Below are 16,664 nucleotides of genomic sequence, written 5' to 3'. Positions count from 1 at the left end.
TTTGTGCTCAAAGAACCGAAAGGTATCGGTTACCGACGTTCAAATATTTCGGTAAACGCGTGGTACAGGTAATATTTCATATTGAGTGTAGAAGATGCTGACATCTTTTTTCAGGATGATCAAGTCGATTCGGTAAATTTATTATAAAAGATATAAATGTCTTTTTAAGAATATCTAAACAACAGCGTGGTATTTGATAGTTACGAAAATCACGATGAAGATCATTTCTTCTGAAAGGAAGCAAATTATGAAGATAATCTGGAACTAATCTATTATGAATCTTTAAAAAGAAGAAAGTTTACTTTTTCTCTCCTTGATGTGAAAGGTACCCATCCATTTTAAAAGTACAATGTCCCACAAGAGGCGACTATGGCTGCTTCTATTCACAGGTTTGACAAGAGGTAATCTGTACCGCTACAAGCTGATCAATTTTGCGTTTGAAGTTTGTGTCTGCTCAATTCTAATTTCTGTGTTCCTTTAAGAGTTTGTGCTCCTTTTTGTCTTTTTTTGTTTGAAAAGTTAGCACATTTGTTTCTATTTGACTCAATAACAGCACATTATGATGTGTTAATTGATTTAACAGTAATGCTTACTGTTTATATATCTTTTGGAGCTCTCCCTGGTACAGGCATTAAGTCAAGCATCACTTCTTCAGTTAGGGCACCTTCAGCAGTATCCTATAAAGCAGAAATGTTTATTCATACGTTAATAGGTCTTGGTACATTGTAAAAAAAACATGTATAAATATGATTAATTACGTAGGAAAAAAACATACGTTTAACTGGCGTATCGTGTATTACCATTTTCGAGAAGGTGTACATTTCTCCGATTGTATATGTAGCTAGAAATTTGAAATATGATAGAATTCCAGAAAGGGTTATTTAACAAAAAAATACTTAACAAAAATAGGTCTTGGGACATTGTAAGGCAAGTGTATGCATAAATATGATTTGTTACGTACTTAACAAATACGTTTAACTGGTGTTTCGTTTATTACCAATTTTAGGAGGTGTGCATTTCTCTGTTGTATATGTAAGCAGAAATTTGAAATGTGATAGAATTTCAGAAGGGCTATTTAACAAAACAAATACTAATGCCATAAGATACCAGTATAGTTATAGTGGATCAAATATATACGTTATTGCCTTGGAAGAGACATGTGTGATATCGCAGGAAAACATGATATAAAGCATATCATTATATATCAAGCAAAAATGCAATGCATCTGAAGACATACAATCTACATAAGAGTAGATAATACTTGATATATGCAGTGTTATTTTATATATACAAACTGCATTCAGACTAATTTCAAATAGGGATTGAGACACATTTGTCCAGTGTCATGCGGCAATGAACACAAATCGGTTACATAAGTATGTATGTAACCGATTTGCGTTAACACCGGCATGAACAATGATAAAATGCCGTTCAAGCCTTAACTCTACATTCCTTATTTTTAGTCATTATTGAATTATATATATTTTGGATACTGCTGTGTCAGCGTCGTCAGTGCAAATGATATTCATGGAACAGCCTTACGTCACGAAAATGCTTGCTTCTTATGTTTGTCTCATATCTTCGAGGCGCGGGAGAGGAAAATTCTAATTGACGATGATAAAATTGCGCACACAGCACTATGAACGCCATTTTTCTAGTAATGGTTATAATTTAACTTGTAGAGGAAATTAAAATGATTTCACTATGTGTAAAAGATATTTTGATTTATACGGTATACAGGGTAATACAGAAATACGCACTATATACAGGGAATTATTATGTCTACACAATTTTACAATATCTATGTGTTTATTACAATGTTTAACATACTTTTTCTGTGTCCGAATACTTGACTCCACATCGCATCTTCCGTTTGAATGTCTCAGGGATACAGCAACACAGATAATCACAAACGGGTACGACTAATGATGGGTCGACAGGCTTCCGATCTGTTATCCAAACAGTCACCAGTAGTTATCATAGAAATAGAAAAGTACACTGAATGAAAAATTATTTGCTTTTTGAAATGACAGTCTGGGTAACAATTATTAGATAATATATGCTTGGTCATATAGTCAAGATCACATGTTATAAAGTATTATGCTTTTCCAAATATAACTGGTTTTGCCCTTGTTTTACACTTCTTGAAATTATCAAAGGCGATACATATTTATTAACATCTAAGACATAAGACTTATATTCAGTATCTAATACAAGTCGTTTATCTGTGAATCTGAATAACTAAGATCCAGTTAATAATGATGTCACTTGGCATACTAGTTTCAGGTCACAGTCTCTCGTAAAAAATCAAATACATCGATATCAAACCAGGAAATGACATCTGAAAATCGTTGAAATAAGATAGGGCCAATATGCATGATTTAAACACATACATTACCGCACTTATATTACAAAGCTATCATCAACAATTTTACCTTATTCTTAATAAATCTACTTAAGCTATACATTTTGTCAGAATTGAAATATCTGTATAATTCATTAAATGAAAAATATGTTAATATCTTTATATTGAATTTACTAAGGGGCACTGTATTCAACATGAAACAATATTAAGTAGGGATTTTAATCATGAGAAACATTTGTTGATTGGCTATTTAGATACATGAGTCCTTTTTATAAAGACAATGTATCTTGTATATGTTTATTTATTGAGTATTATCAATAATGATATTGAAATTACCTTGCAAACGGCTGAAGAGAGATCCGACTGAGATAACCAATAGGATAGCTATGGGCAACAACCACTTATAGGACAGCGAGTAAAGTACATCCAGCCCTTGTCTATAAATAAACAGAAAATTCAGCTACCTACGTCATATTTTAGGTAGAGGTGTGTCACATACTTTACTGTGCTGAGATCTCCGAAGTTTGGTTTAAAAGCTTGAAAAATGATCACTGTGAAAATTCACAAATATCGTTTTACAATCAAAATGATGTGAGCTGATGCATTTCTTAAGACTAATAGTAACAAAAAAGTTATTTTATCAAAAGAGAAAGAGAAACTGTCTATGTCCTTCATTCTCTCTGAACTCACTTACGGTTCAAGTGGGTTATACGTTTGATTAGCTTCAGACATCATTTCTGTTCCGTTCATAATAGCAATCGGCATATTTTCGTTCACAGTTGTATTAGTAAACCGAGATGCATTGAGTGTTGGACAATTTGATGATGAAGCAGATTCAAGTTTTGGACTGACTCGTACCCCTGACGAAACCAGCTTCCCAAACGAGATCCATCCAACGAAGAGGACACTCACCAAGCCACCAATTAAACCGCCCTGTCAATACGGTGAATAGCAACACATCACCTTAAATTGTATACATTGTATGAAAATTACACAATCCTATATTAAGTTGAATTGACGTAACGTTTTATGTATTACCACATTTGGTAAAAACATGCCCAAAAGGTTTTTTTACGTGATTCGGTCAAATGATTACTTCATCGGTCTTCAGGGAGAAGAACAGGATTCAATTTCCGGTAAGATGAATATTTGTATAGATCAGTTGCAATAAGGAAAAAGCAAACGTCATCGTTTTGTGATACTGTATCTCAATAGGATTGCGTCATAAATTATGTCGCACAATCTGTGTTCCATTGAGAATGGCGTGATGAACTGAGTTCATAATTGCAAGATGAATGCTACATACATACGGGTGAATAATTTTCCACGGCAAGAAAATTATGAAAATTCTGTGTAATACAGGCAGAACAATGCAATCCTTTCGATATGATTTTTGAGGTTCAGCACTCGTACGAAGGATCGATAGATTATAAAACTAAAAGAAAAGAATTGTAATTAAAATCTTATCTTTATTTTCAATGATAATGACAATATAAATCAAACCTACCAATGCATTAGCCCTTGGTATAAACCACCCAAGTATAAATAAACCGCTGGTTGCACCCACCAAGCAAGATCCAGTTATTTCGAGAATCTTAAAACAAAAAATAATACATATATAAGTAAAACAAACGCAAGTACATTACCCATACTTAAGGCACAATAAGTTATATTCAAGAGAGATAAACCGAGGAAAAACACATGTGATTGCACAAATAATAATAGGTGATGGATACAGTATACCAAAAATGAATTACATGTACATCGCATCGTACAGCTTTTTTGTCATTCTATGACCCTCTTGGTAGCGGCCAACAAAGTAGGAAACTCGATTTGTTCTAAACCTCTTTAAAGACAGACAGGGAAGTGCAAAAACTCACTGACAATATTAATTGCACAAAAATTGAAAGAGCATTGATCTTTTCATTCAATAATGAGAAAAGTGTGAATGTAATAAAGTATGCCACTACTATTTTTTTTTTATCATTAACCAACAAAATACACCACGTTGTATTTTGAAAGATGACCGTAAAACACACATGAATGCACCCTTAAATAATAACCAAAGTGTTGATGAATAATATTTTGTATTTAAATGCCTTTGTTGATTCACTTAATATAAAACATAGAATGTGTTGGCATCATTTCGATCATATAAGGTGTATCATTTTTTACTATTGCATTCAGTATCCTTGTCCCACTGCACTGTAGTGTTATCCTTTATACAATAACATTCTCTTATCTTCTGTTTCGACAAAACTGTAGCATTATTAGACCTGTTCACCTTCGTTGAGCAGGTAGCTCGATCGGTTAGAGCAATGGTATTTCAATCTGCTGTTCATGGTTTAAATCCCGATCTAGCCCTGCTAATTTTACTTACTCTCAGATCACTGGATGATCATGTTTATGATTTATCAAAGCTATTATAGCTAAGCAGGATAAAACAAATTACCAATACTAATATTTTTGGCAGTGGTATGTTTAGGATTAAGATATTAGGTTTAAAAGTTCTACGTTTGCATTTGTTAATGAGCATTAATAAAACAGGTCCACTGTTATGATAAGTAAACTTACCATAGTGATATTTGCTCGGGTAACATACATACCCTTAAAATAGGTCCCTCGATATCAGATATACCAAAGGCTACTAGTAAAGCGAGTCCTCCAAACAGCAACACTGACAGATATCATACAATATTACAAGTGATGTAGATTTGAATTCGCATTTGCAGATTTTCATTGATAAACTATTCTGATTTCGAATTGATAAGGTAAGTAATATTTGTTAGTGTTACTTCATAACATCTCTAAATATATATATATATACTTTATTTATTTTACAGCAATTATAATACAAGCTTTTATAAATAATACTTATCACTCTTGCTAGCCCAAATGTGAGCGCGAGGGGGGAAGAAACCTACTTTTTCTATTGCATGTGTAAAGTGTGTTCTTGTATTTACTTGTAGGCAGCACGCAATCGCTAACTTTCAAATTAAATCAGACAATAAATAAATAAATAATCGATTCACCTGATAATTGTGTAACATATATTCCATGTCTTTCAGACATCGGCTTAGCATGAGGTTTGACGATATCTTCCCAGAAAATTGCTGACATAGAACTCAATAGAGATGACATGGTACTGCAAAACAAATCAAGATAGCAATGGTCAGACTGCTGACTAACATTGATCACGTTTACGAAATATTGACAATGAGAAATAGAAAATCATTATAAAAAGAATATACTATTTTGTACAGCAGTAATACATATAACAAAAAGATAAGCTCTTTTCATAGATTTTCCGACTGTAAACAACGTGAACAAAGGGAATACAATACAAAGAATGACGCATTGTAGTTTAACAAAGGGTCAGGTCAGGTGAAGACACGTATTGAATTAACAGGACAAATGTGCCTCTTCTTAGTTTAAGTCAAAACACTGCTTCAAACATTAATCATGGCAACCCTTTGTAGCAATGGAAACAAACGGGTCAATGTTATTGTAAGAAGCATTTAAAGTGACTTTCAACGTTACCGTCAAAATAGGACGTCACAGAAATATAACGTGAACACAAGTTGTCCACACTGTTAAATTATCGATTTATTCAATTTCAGGAGTATTTAGTATTAAAAGATTAAGCGTTAAATGTTTCAACTGTTTGTGTTGCTATTTGCCTCCATTTATGAAGGAAAATTGAAACCCCGAAGAAAGAAAATTAGTCAACGAATAATGTGAACCAACGGGACGTTTTGTATACAGTTCCCGAACCAACAGTGACTTTCCGGTGGGGATCTGTGCTATGCCACTTTGAGGAAAACATGAACTTCACAAAAATTGATACGTTACCTGAGTGACGCACTAAACAAGGATGCCAAGAAAAGTCCAGGTAGACATGGTGTATCATGAAATATGTCTTTCACCATTTTAGCCATTAACTGCAAAACGGAACGAAAGCATATTGTTTATTATATAAAGGTCTTTCAAAACTCGCATACAGTAAACGTACATCTTTTTGCGGTGTTTATATTTTAGCACTTTTCGTGCTTAAGACATTGGCTTATTAATGATTGCGCCAAATGAAGTATATGTATAACAAAATGTCTATTGCACATTTTTCGGGTGCACCAGTTCTGCTTAAATTTGTGTCCAATAACTTGTGTACTCTTACAGTAAAAGGTTAAAAGTAGTAAAAACGGAGACATACCAAAAGTCAATTTTACAAACCAAAAATTGAATCTCAGAGTCGAAAAAAACACAATACGAGAAGACATCCAAACAAGTGGAAAGTCGTAAAAACTTTTACTTTTTTTTTGTAATAGAATAACGAACGAACGATTGATATCCGGTTATCTATTACTGCGCCAGTTGAAGTATTTCTATGTAGTGTTCTATTGCACATATTGTGAGTTCACGAATTCTGTTAAAATTCAATAAATGCTAAATACGTGTCCAAGAAAATAATTACTTAGAACATATTCTAATCTTACTGATGAACAAATATCGTAATATTTTTGTATTGCTCAAAAATGAAAATATTAATTGTATTTTTTTTTATCTGCGTGCAATATACAAATCCCTGTCTCAAGAACAACCGTTTACCTGATTTGAGTTTCTTATTTGTTTAGATTCCATTGGATCACAACCCTTCACTTCATAATAAGCGAACGTGACTGCTCCTTCCATGACCGCCAGCCCAGATATAAACAGCGATAGTAAGGCCGAAATTAGAAACATTCTAAAAAATAATTTTGATAAATCAATTCAAATTGCATATCAATATAAGCGTACAAATCGAACTAGTTTGTGTTTATTGTCAATCATCAAAGATAAATTATCTATTTAAAAGTGCCATATCTGCATTGAGAATTGCTATTGGCACTATTGATTTGTTTTGATGTCGATATTCTAGCGTTTTTATCCTTATATCATAATCTAAAATACAAAGTTAGTTATATAACTGTATCAGAGTATCGAATTACATTGTTTGTTATAATTTTTTAATAAGAAAAAAAAATCAATATCTTGATTGCAACTGAGAGTAAACAAGATCGCTATTCAATGGAAAGGTAAAGAAAAACAATAACAGTATGTCAACATATATGTAAAAATATCCAAACTCAAATATTTATACGAATGGACAATACGTAGACATATCTGTCAAGACCCCTAACTCTCCAAGGACGAAAATCACACATAGGTAAACTTGAACAAAACTACTTTATATTTCTTGTTTTTAGTTTATGAAAAAAGGTGTTTAACTCTGCTGTTTGATTTCCGATGCCCGAGGTTAGACGTTACCTGTAGTTCAAATTTCTTCTGGCACAATTAATAAGATATATCAGTTTTAAGATTAATCTTTCTATCGTAGCAAAATGTGTAACACATACAACGTCATAAGGGACTTTATGGACACCTTTCCAATTTCGTTGAACATTTACAAATATTTCAGGACTTGTATTCATAAATTAACTATAGTGCAGCAGTATGTATACTTTGTTATGACAGTCTGTATAAATGACCCTATGGTGTAGCAATATGTATACTTTGTTATGACAGTCTGTATAAATGACCCTATAGTGCAGGAGTATGTATAATTTGTTATGACAGTCTGTATAAATGACTCTATAGTGCAGCAGATTGTATGCTTGGTTTGACAGTCTGTATAGGGAAACAAACTTATGAAATAAATGTGTCCTTACTTCGTATTTTAAGTAATTAAAACCCTATATAAATAAACGAAGGTTTTTATCCTGTGAACAAGGCCGAAAGTTATAACTTCATTATATTTTCATTAAATTTATCTGAAATGAAATATTATCATGTAATACTTGTATTAGGTATACACATGTGTATTTCTAATGCAATAAATAGTATTGTTACCACAAAGCCTGTTTTAGTGTTATGGAATAACAATTACATAAATAATCCCAAGTTACATAGATAAATTCATGATGAACATTTTGGTATCGATTGTTGTGAATTAACAATGTATTACTTCTTCGCTGTTGATACAGTCGGTGTTGCTTTGATCCTTTGATATGTTGCTTGAGTGAATGACCACGAGAACCCGTATATTATACCTCCAACAAAAAGACTCCAAAACGATTGACGTAATGTTGGATCAGGATCAAAACTGAAATAAGAAACGATACAAAACAAATTCCGGGTGTAATATCCCTGGGACGTGCTCACTTGTTCAGCAAGGTCGAGCGATGGGTGTCGGCCCGCACGTAACACTATTATGTATATCGATCAATTAAAACTTATATCAATACATTGTAGTTTAAAAACATCCATTCAAAAAATAAATCATTGATTTTATAACATTCCCATTTTTTTCCGGATACATTCAATTGGCAAGTGCTTTACATCGACCATGACTCCAAAAACCTTCGCAAGGTTTCGTGTGCTTCCTATAAATATTCAAATTGAAATTGCGAACAGTTTATCAGATTACTTTTCAAATCATAACTGTCTGTTGATGTAACAGTACAATCGTAACAACATTGGTGAAAGATGAACGTAACACACACATACGAAGGTGATTGTGTCTTAAATAATTATAATAGATACAGTATGCCAAAGTGGAAATACACTTCATCATACAACTGTTTCGTCTTTCTAGGATTGGTCGGTGGTGCTTCATGAAGGGGCAAAACCGATTTCCAAATTTTATATTTTAAAACAGCAGGGAAGTTGCGTAAAAAACTGAATTTTAAAATTTTCAAACTTCAGAGAAGAACTGGTTAGTTTCATATTAAATAATGAGTAAAGTGTTTATAGTATGAACCGTACCAAACCTAGCTTACAATAACGCCCCAGATATTAGACCGTTTCGTGTCTTTGAGAACCATCCCCTTAATAACTTTCCAGCAATTTTTGTATGAAGAAATCCTGTAGCTCTTCCTTTTCGCCGAATTATGACTCTTATCCTCTCTCAAGATGTTTTCCCAATTTTACAAATACGGATTTCTCCTTGATGCTTCTATTTTTTTTTTATTTTTTTTTTACAAATGCTTTGTCATTAACACGCAAATTAATTTTGAAGACAAAATCATAAAAAGAATTCTTCGAACATTTAACACAAATCATATAAACTGGAAGCTAGTCTAGTTTACTTACTCTAACATGTTGAGCCGTCCTTTCTCCTTGACTATGCTCCACGTGTTGACAACACCACCAGCTTCAATCGTACCCTGATTTGAAAGAGTTACTTTCATCAGTATCAGATAAAAACAATATTACTATTTTGTTTCCAAAGATTTATTCACCAGCTTTTCTAACCAAGAAATTGGGTCTCAAAAACCATATCGAAATATTTTTGGAAAATACGTTCTTTCAAAGGGAACTACCGTCTAGCATGAAATGGTATTTGACTGATGTCACCTACTGATGGAGATATCAGATGACGTTTTATCCTAATTGGCTCTATTATTCAGATAATTGCTCAGGTAAAACATTTTAGTTTTCATGTAACATTTCCTTAAAGAAATAAGACGATGAAAAGTAATGTGAATAATAACGGCAAGCCAACCATAGAGTTGAACACCTAATTTCACGATAGTTGTTAAAGTAAATATAATTTTCTCCTGACATAAAAAAGTTTTAATCAAATGTATTTTCTTTTATTTATTAAATGGCTAACACTATCGTTTCACTCGTGATAAAATAACTCTTCAGCTGTTTCACTCTACAGTATGCATTGTATTGTGTTATATTTCATAATTCAGGATACTATAAAAAAACAAGGCTATGAATTAATATAGCTTTAATGATACACTGTCAACCAAGGACATTACAAAATCATTGATCCTATGCTACCTGCATGTTTACCTCCATCATCTCTTGGATTTTTTAGGTGATATAATAATTTCATATCAGGAATTATTGACGAATATATAAAATATCACTTTCCAATAAACAACAATCATGTGATGAACGTAACATGAACGTACCATACCCACAGGCAACTGTAAAATTTGGTAATTGACATTATAAAAAAAGAATTAAAATCATTGCACCATGAAACTGTTTTGTCTTCCTTGTGACACATCCGAGTTGCCTTGGGCAAAAATGGCTGAAAATTCAGTTTGTCTAAACTATTTGTGAAACATAGGGGGATGTATGTGAACACTTTATTATATAAATTTCACAATAAAGAGAAGTATTGGTTAATTCATTATTAATATGAAGAGATACTGTATATTTGCACAAGTCACGCTTTTGCCATATTTCACATACTAACGTCATACATTGGTGTTATTGCTTAACTGATGTGACATTTCGATTGTGTCGTCACATTTAAGACGGGACGTCATATACTTGGCGTTGTTGAATACATTATATTTAAAAGAATGTCTTGGGTTATTAGGAAAACAAATTGGTTAGGTGGAAAATTATATTGAATTCATTTTCATCTTTTATGAAACGGAAACCTGTTATTTTTATTACCTTTATGAGAATGGCAAACATGCCACCAAATATTAAGACAGACTGGAAAACATCCGTCCAGATCACAGCCGTGAAACCTCCCTAAGAAGTAAAACAAGAAAAACAGAAAAGAAATATCTAACAGATCGAAGTAGGACGAGGGCGACATATAAATGCGAGGTTAAATACATACGGACATTTACAGTAGGTACAAATTGGTAAAAACAATGTAAAATTAATCAGACATGTGGGGAATAACCATACATAACCATATCACTTGTGTGATGTCCGTAATAGTGACAGAACATTATGGTCCCGTGCAAGTTTACTGAAAAAGTAAAAAATCACCGCGACGTGTTTGCACTTTTTAACAATGTCGTCTGAACATTCCTACGCATATTACACAACCAAATAATTTTCAATTAACATTAGATAGGTTCTGTCCAAGGCGCCATTTGATAATTGGCCCTTGTCTTCTTGTCTTGCCGTTTATTTACTCATCAACACCCTTTTGCAAAATCAAATATTTGAGTAGCATAAACAAATTAGGTGGAAAAGCCTTTTTGGGAACGATTTTAGAAATCTGTGTAGGTTTCACCCAATTTCATCATAGTGTGTTCATATAACCTCCCTTTATACTTTGATAATTACATGCTTATCTTACTGGAACCAAGGCAACAGAATGTTATCTATGAAATACAGTGACTATATTGCAAAAACACCTAATTTTACTTGTATAGATATATTCCACTCATCACTTACAACCATTGTATATATAACAACCACGCCCATCAAAGTGATAAGGGAGATCCACAACGGAATCCCTGCCACTGAAAGACAAAAATAAATCGCAGTTAAATAAAGGATAAACTACCGATATTTTGAAGATTTCATTTGTATATAGGGATTAAACAGAACTGTTATAAATGGTTTAAACTGGCGACGCTCCGCAATCTCAAACTTCCCAATATGAATTCATATAAGCTAAAACAACCAAAAGAAACGAGGATGTTTTAAGATATTTTTGAGCGTTTACTTCAAAGTCTGCGTCACTCCGCCGCGGATTGGTGACGTCAGGAATATTGAAAATAAGTCCGAATTACATTGACCTTTTGGCTCTACGCTATTGTTCAAGACGTCATGAATAATCAATTTCAGGACTTGTAAGTGTGAGTCGGGGTCATCGACGTCATTAGCAATCGTCATCTGTGCTTCATATGCAAATGAGAGATTAGCGGACTGTATGTCGTATTTATACCGTCGCAAATTATTTTGATTGACCAGTCAAATGCCGGGTTACATAGCAATTAAATTATAATATTACCTTATGTCTGTCAACTTAGAAACTGTGCCAGTAACCTGAATTCAGATCTATTTGAATCTCCTAATTGATACCCCTGCCTGCTTATGTAGTTCTCCTGTTGAGGATTGTGATCACTTCTTCAAAGGCAAATTCTCCTGAACTCCATTTCTGCTTTTAATGACATTATTCCATTAAATACTCAGACTTTTCTTTATGGATGTCAAAGACTCGATATCAATATGAACATGAGTATCTTGGAGATGGTTAAGAGATTCGTTAAAGATACAAGACGCTTTAACTAGATTACACTTACTTGTTTATCTCATGACTTTGCTGTATGGAATGATACCAGTACATAATTGTACTATGTGCTGTCCACCAGCATAATTTCAATTGCCATTTTTTGTAAAATCTAGTTTTTTTACAACCATTACCAAAAAAAAAAAAAAATGACATGCAGATATCAATATTCATGTACATAATATACATGTTTTATCATTACTTCAATTCAATATGATGTGTGTAAACTGTTTATAACTGTAAGGAGAGGGCGCTCATAGGCTTTGCCTGTTGCCCAATTCCTTTGTATCTAAGATCTGAACAATAAATATTATGAAATGTAATTAAATTATAATATAAAATAGACGAATATTAAAGGAGCATTATTAAATTTGTTCGTACTTTTGATATGGATACCTTGGAATGTATAAAGTAGACGTTATACCCGATTCAATTTGTCTGGTGTCTTTATACGACCCTTTGTCCCACAATTCACTCTGTTATATCATGCTATTAAAGTTACATTCAAACGTGAACGTAAGACACATACAGGTAATGTTTGATTTTGGTAATGGACAATATACGACTGTTCTGTTATTGTAGGACAACTCGCTCGCTGCTGCTGCTTTGAAACAAAGAAGTGGAAATCCAAATTAGTCTAACCATTTCATGAACAGAGTTGAAGTCTAGTTAAAACCCTTAATGTAATTTTTATTTACCTATTTCCAAAGTAACAGCTGGTACAAATACGACAGATCCAACGTAGTTCGCCTGTTATCAAATAAAAGAAACCACTACCTATATTTTTTTCATCTAAAACGGAATATAGAAATGTAAGTGATTTTAACAATAAAGGCATCAAGGCAAAAACAAAACAAAAAATAAAACAAAAAGCAAAACAAAAAACAGAAGAATGGCAATTGAGTGAGTGTTCTTATCAGCAGTTATGTATTACTGAAAATGTGGTTATGCAAATACTTTTCGGTGTGAAGAATAGATGAAGGCTTTTGAAAAATATGTCTTTATGCGTGTATTATCTACAATATACAGTTTATGTTCATGATCAGTTGAACTGGAGGATAACATAGCAATCATACCATACGAATATTAAGTAGGAACTTACCAGAGATAAAAGTCGAATTATTGTTGAAAACAATCTGAGTCCATGGGAACTGTAGCGAAGTTCGAAATACTAAAATGAGACATTCATATGTTTGTAATGACGTTCTGGTAATCAAATTACCCCCTAAATGTACGGCAATGAACGACAGATATGCACATGAATGTAAATTTCGATCAAAATCAACAGCTGCTTCGGAAAAGTCCAGGACGACTAGATAGAAAATATACCAGCTGTCAACGTTCCTAAAATACTGTTCAGATTGTTATTGCATTGTTTACGCATCCACTGAAGATCAAGATATGTGTCATTTACATACATTACAGGTTTCAGGGAATCTCTCTATGGTGTCTTGCTCACAACCATTCATATGGTCTATTTAGTCAGAAGGTACACATCCTTATTACAAATACATATTAAACAGAACAAAGTCTGCTCCGATCCAAAAAGTCTGAAGAGAAGTATGCCTGTGATTTCACTTAGGTACTGAAAGAAAATGATCTAAACTGAAGTTTTTTAACCTACCGAATTTACACTGTGATAAAATTTAATACCCCAAAAATGTTTGTGGATGTGACATGGACTGGTTTCAATTTGGAACGAATTATAAGCATGACTTATTATTACGAATCTCAGAAGATAATTGTTACTTCCTCTTTTACATCGTTTTCAAATGATGTTAAAAAAATTGCTGTTGAGAAAAAAATCCGTTGATACTAAATAACAGACACAGTTATTAAATCAATAAAACATTTAACAAAAAAAACCAAGAGATCCCATAGGACCAACTATCGTACCATCTACATAAGTTCTATGTCAGTTTGATCTTTTCTCTTCTTTACTCTTATCTGTTTGACCGAGTCATGTTAACAGTAAATACATCTTGAGACTTTCGATTTAAACTTAATACTGCTGTGTATAAAGACAACCTTCAAAGTGAGGTTTCGTTTCATATATGAAATACATAGAACCATTATTGCAATATGAGAAAGATATGTGAAATATTTCCTCGGAAATAGTGATAATATTCTTGAAATGTCAAAATCCAAGTTTACTGCAGCAAACTTGTTTTTTTTTCAATCAGTCTCACAATAACACGTGCACAATTATGGAACAACAAACTTTTCAAAATCCAAGATGGCTGCCTGGCAACCATGTTGTTTTTAAGATAAGTCTGAATATATTGTGCACAACAAGGGAACCTTCACATATAATTTTAGAAAGATCCTTCCAGTTCTTTCTTAGAAAAAGCGATAACAAATTTCTACTTGCAAAATCCAAAACGGCCGCCTATCAACAATTTTGCTTATTTCCTCAGTTTTTAAAATCAACATGAACAACTACAGATCATAGGGAACCAACAAATCAAATTTGAGAAAGATCCCTCAAAAATGTTCTGCGAAATAGAGAAAACAAAACTGACCTGTCAAATATTAGATGGCCGCCTGTCAGCCATTTCGTTTTTCTGATCAGTCTCAAATATATACAAGCACAATTACAGAGTAAGGGCCCCCAACAGGTCAAATTTGAAAAAGATCCATCAAGAACTTTCTAAGAAATAGAGTAAACTAACCTCAACTGTCAAAAACCAAGATGGCTGCCTTTGGCCATTTTGTTTATCCGATCAGTCTCAAAAGCAATATTAAAGAAGAAGATCTTTCCAAGACTTCCTGTGAAATGGAGATAACATAACTTCACTATCGAAATCCAACATGGCCACCTGTCGACCATTTCGTATATCCGATCAGTCTCAAAAGTAAATATTCCCAACAAGGGATCAAGTGAATTTCATATTTTGAATTTGAGAGAGATAATTCCAGGACTTCTTAAGTGTTGCGAAATAAATTAAAGACATTTTCCGTTCAGTCTCAAAAGTACACAAGCACAACAAGAGACCAAGGGGAATCCACACATCAAATTTGAGATAGATCCCTCAAGTCCTTTCTGAACATTAGCAATAACTAGAATTGTTTAAAGACGGACGACGGACCACAGACGACGGAATGACGACGGACTACGGACGGGCGACGTGTTGAATAGCCCACCAGCTGATGATAGTGGATGTTTGTGGCATAATGACCACCCTTACATACGGCTGATGAGCACAGGCTGTCTCATAAAAACTCTTGAGTAAATTAAGAAAACATTCATAGTAAAACAGACCAAAGCCTTTCACTGACTGGTATTTGATGTCACTATCGAAATAGATTTTTATGAAATATGGCATTTCAGTACTTCCTTAAATAGGTTCCGATCTAAAGTTTTCTGGCCTTGTCTGTTTCAAAATGATAACATTTTAAAAAGGGTTTTTAAGTTAAAAGTATATTATTATGTATTACCTGGTTCATACTGATAACGTTCAGCTTCTTTAGTGATGGTATCAATAGGTAAAGGGACAGCATACGGGCTATAAAAGTGGCTATCATGGAAATGAACCACTGCATACCGTACATGTACACTTCCGCCGGAACTCCCATCATCATTATACCAGACTCATACGTCACCATCATAGACAGAGCCACCGGAAGTATAGCCATATTCCCATCTCCAAGTATAAATCCTTTTGTGGTTGTTTGTTTGGATTTGCCAAGGGAATAATACAGACCGATTCCAAGCGAAGCAGCAGGAGTTATAAGGAATATAACGTAATCCTCCCATTTCAAAAAGGCCATTCTGTGGCGTAAAGATGTTCAAAGTAAGCAAACACTGAAAATAAAAGCAAATGATTAGTTCGATTGTATGCACTGTTATCATATGATTTACCTATCATTCAATTAAAATAGAATAACTGGAACTAGAACGTAAGAAGGCGGGTGCCTAATGTAGAAAAACATTGATGTATAAAACCAAATATTTTTACTGGACCATTAGATCATTACATTCGTTGAGGGCTCATAATTGGTACTAAATGTCAAATCCATGAAAATATCATATATTTTTCAAATGTTCCGCAAGATGTGAAGAAAACAAGGTGAAATGCCTGGATTTTCCAATATTAATGAACAAATAATTTCAGGAGCAGTCAAAGCTGAGCGAAGACCATTCATACAATGTATCCAGATGGAAAGTGCACTTTATCATATTTTGTAAAAAAAGAAGGTGAAAAAACATTAAAAAATTGCAAACTTCGATAAAACCTTTAACCTCCGTACATGAATCAT

General features: G+C 33.3%; 2 protein-coding genes and 1 long non-coding RNA gene across 3 annotated transcripts; all 3 read right to left on the bottom strand.

Annotated features, from left to right (window-relative positions):
• Window positions 1-317: 317 nt before the first annotated feature.
• On the bottom strand, window positions 318-3,131 carry LOC110456201. Its single transcript, XM_021506780.1, has 4 exons — window positions 3,060-3,131; window positions 2,702-2,802; window positions 1,831-1,949; window positions 318-677 (listed from the first exon to the last, which is right to left on the bottom strand). Exons 1-4 carry the CDS (start codon window positions 3,128-3,130, stop codon window positions 597-599), a joined length of 372 nt encoding a protein of 123 aa, XP_021362455.1. The 5' UTR covers window position 3,131; the 3' UTR covers window positions 318-596.
• A 318-nt stretch (window positions 3,132-3,449) lies between these two features.
• LOC110456200 (sodium-coupled monocarboxylate transporter 1-like) lies at window positions 3,450-6,301 on the bottom strand. The gene is made up of 5 exons (XM_021506779.1): window positions 6,218-6,301; window positions 5,398-5,510; window positions 4,972-5,042; window positions 3,873-3,959; window positions 3,450-3,470 (listed from the first exon to the last, which is right to left on the bottom strand). The coding sequence occupies exons 1-5, from the start codon at window positions 6,292-6,294 to the stop codon at window positions 3,450-3,452; spliced, it is 369 nt and encodes a 122-aa protein (XP_021362454.1). The 5' UTR covers window positions 6,295-6,301.
• A 746-nt stretch (window positions 6,302-7,047) lies between these two features.
• LOC110456202 lies at window positions 7,048-9,569 on the bottom strand. The gene is made up of 3 exons (XR_002463564.1): window positions 9,494-9,569; window positions 8,367-8,504; window positions 7,048-7,106 (listed from the first exon to the last, which is right to left on the bottom strand). It is a non-coding gene; the product is annotated as an uncharacterized LOC110456202 (long non-coding RNA).
• Window positions 9,570-16,664: the final 7,095 nt, after the last annotated feature.

Source organism: Mizuhopecten yessoensis, unplaced genomic scaffold, assembly GCF_002113885.1.
Source record: "Mizuhopecten yessoensis strain PY_sf001 unplaced genomic scaffold, ASM211388v2 scaffold8565, whole genome shotgun sequence".
Lineage (NCBI taxonomy): Eukaryota > Metazoa > Mollusca > Bivalvia > Pectinida > Pectinidae > Mizuhopecten > Mizuhopecten yessoensis.
The sequence above is the reverse complement of the archived record's forward strand: the minus strand, read 5'-3'. Positions and strand labels throughout refer to the sequence as shown.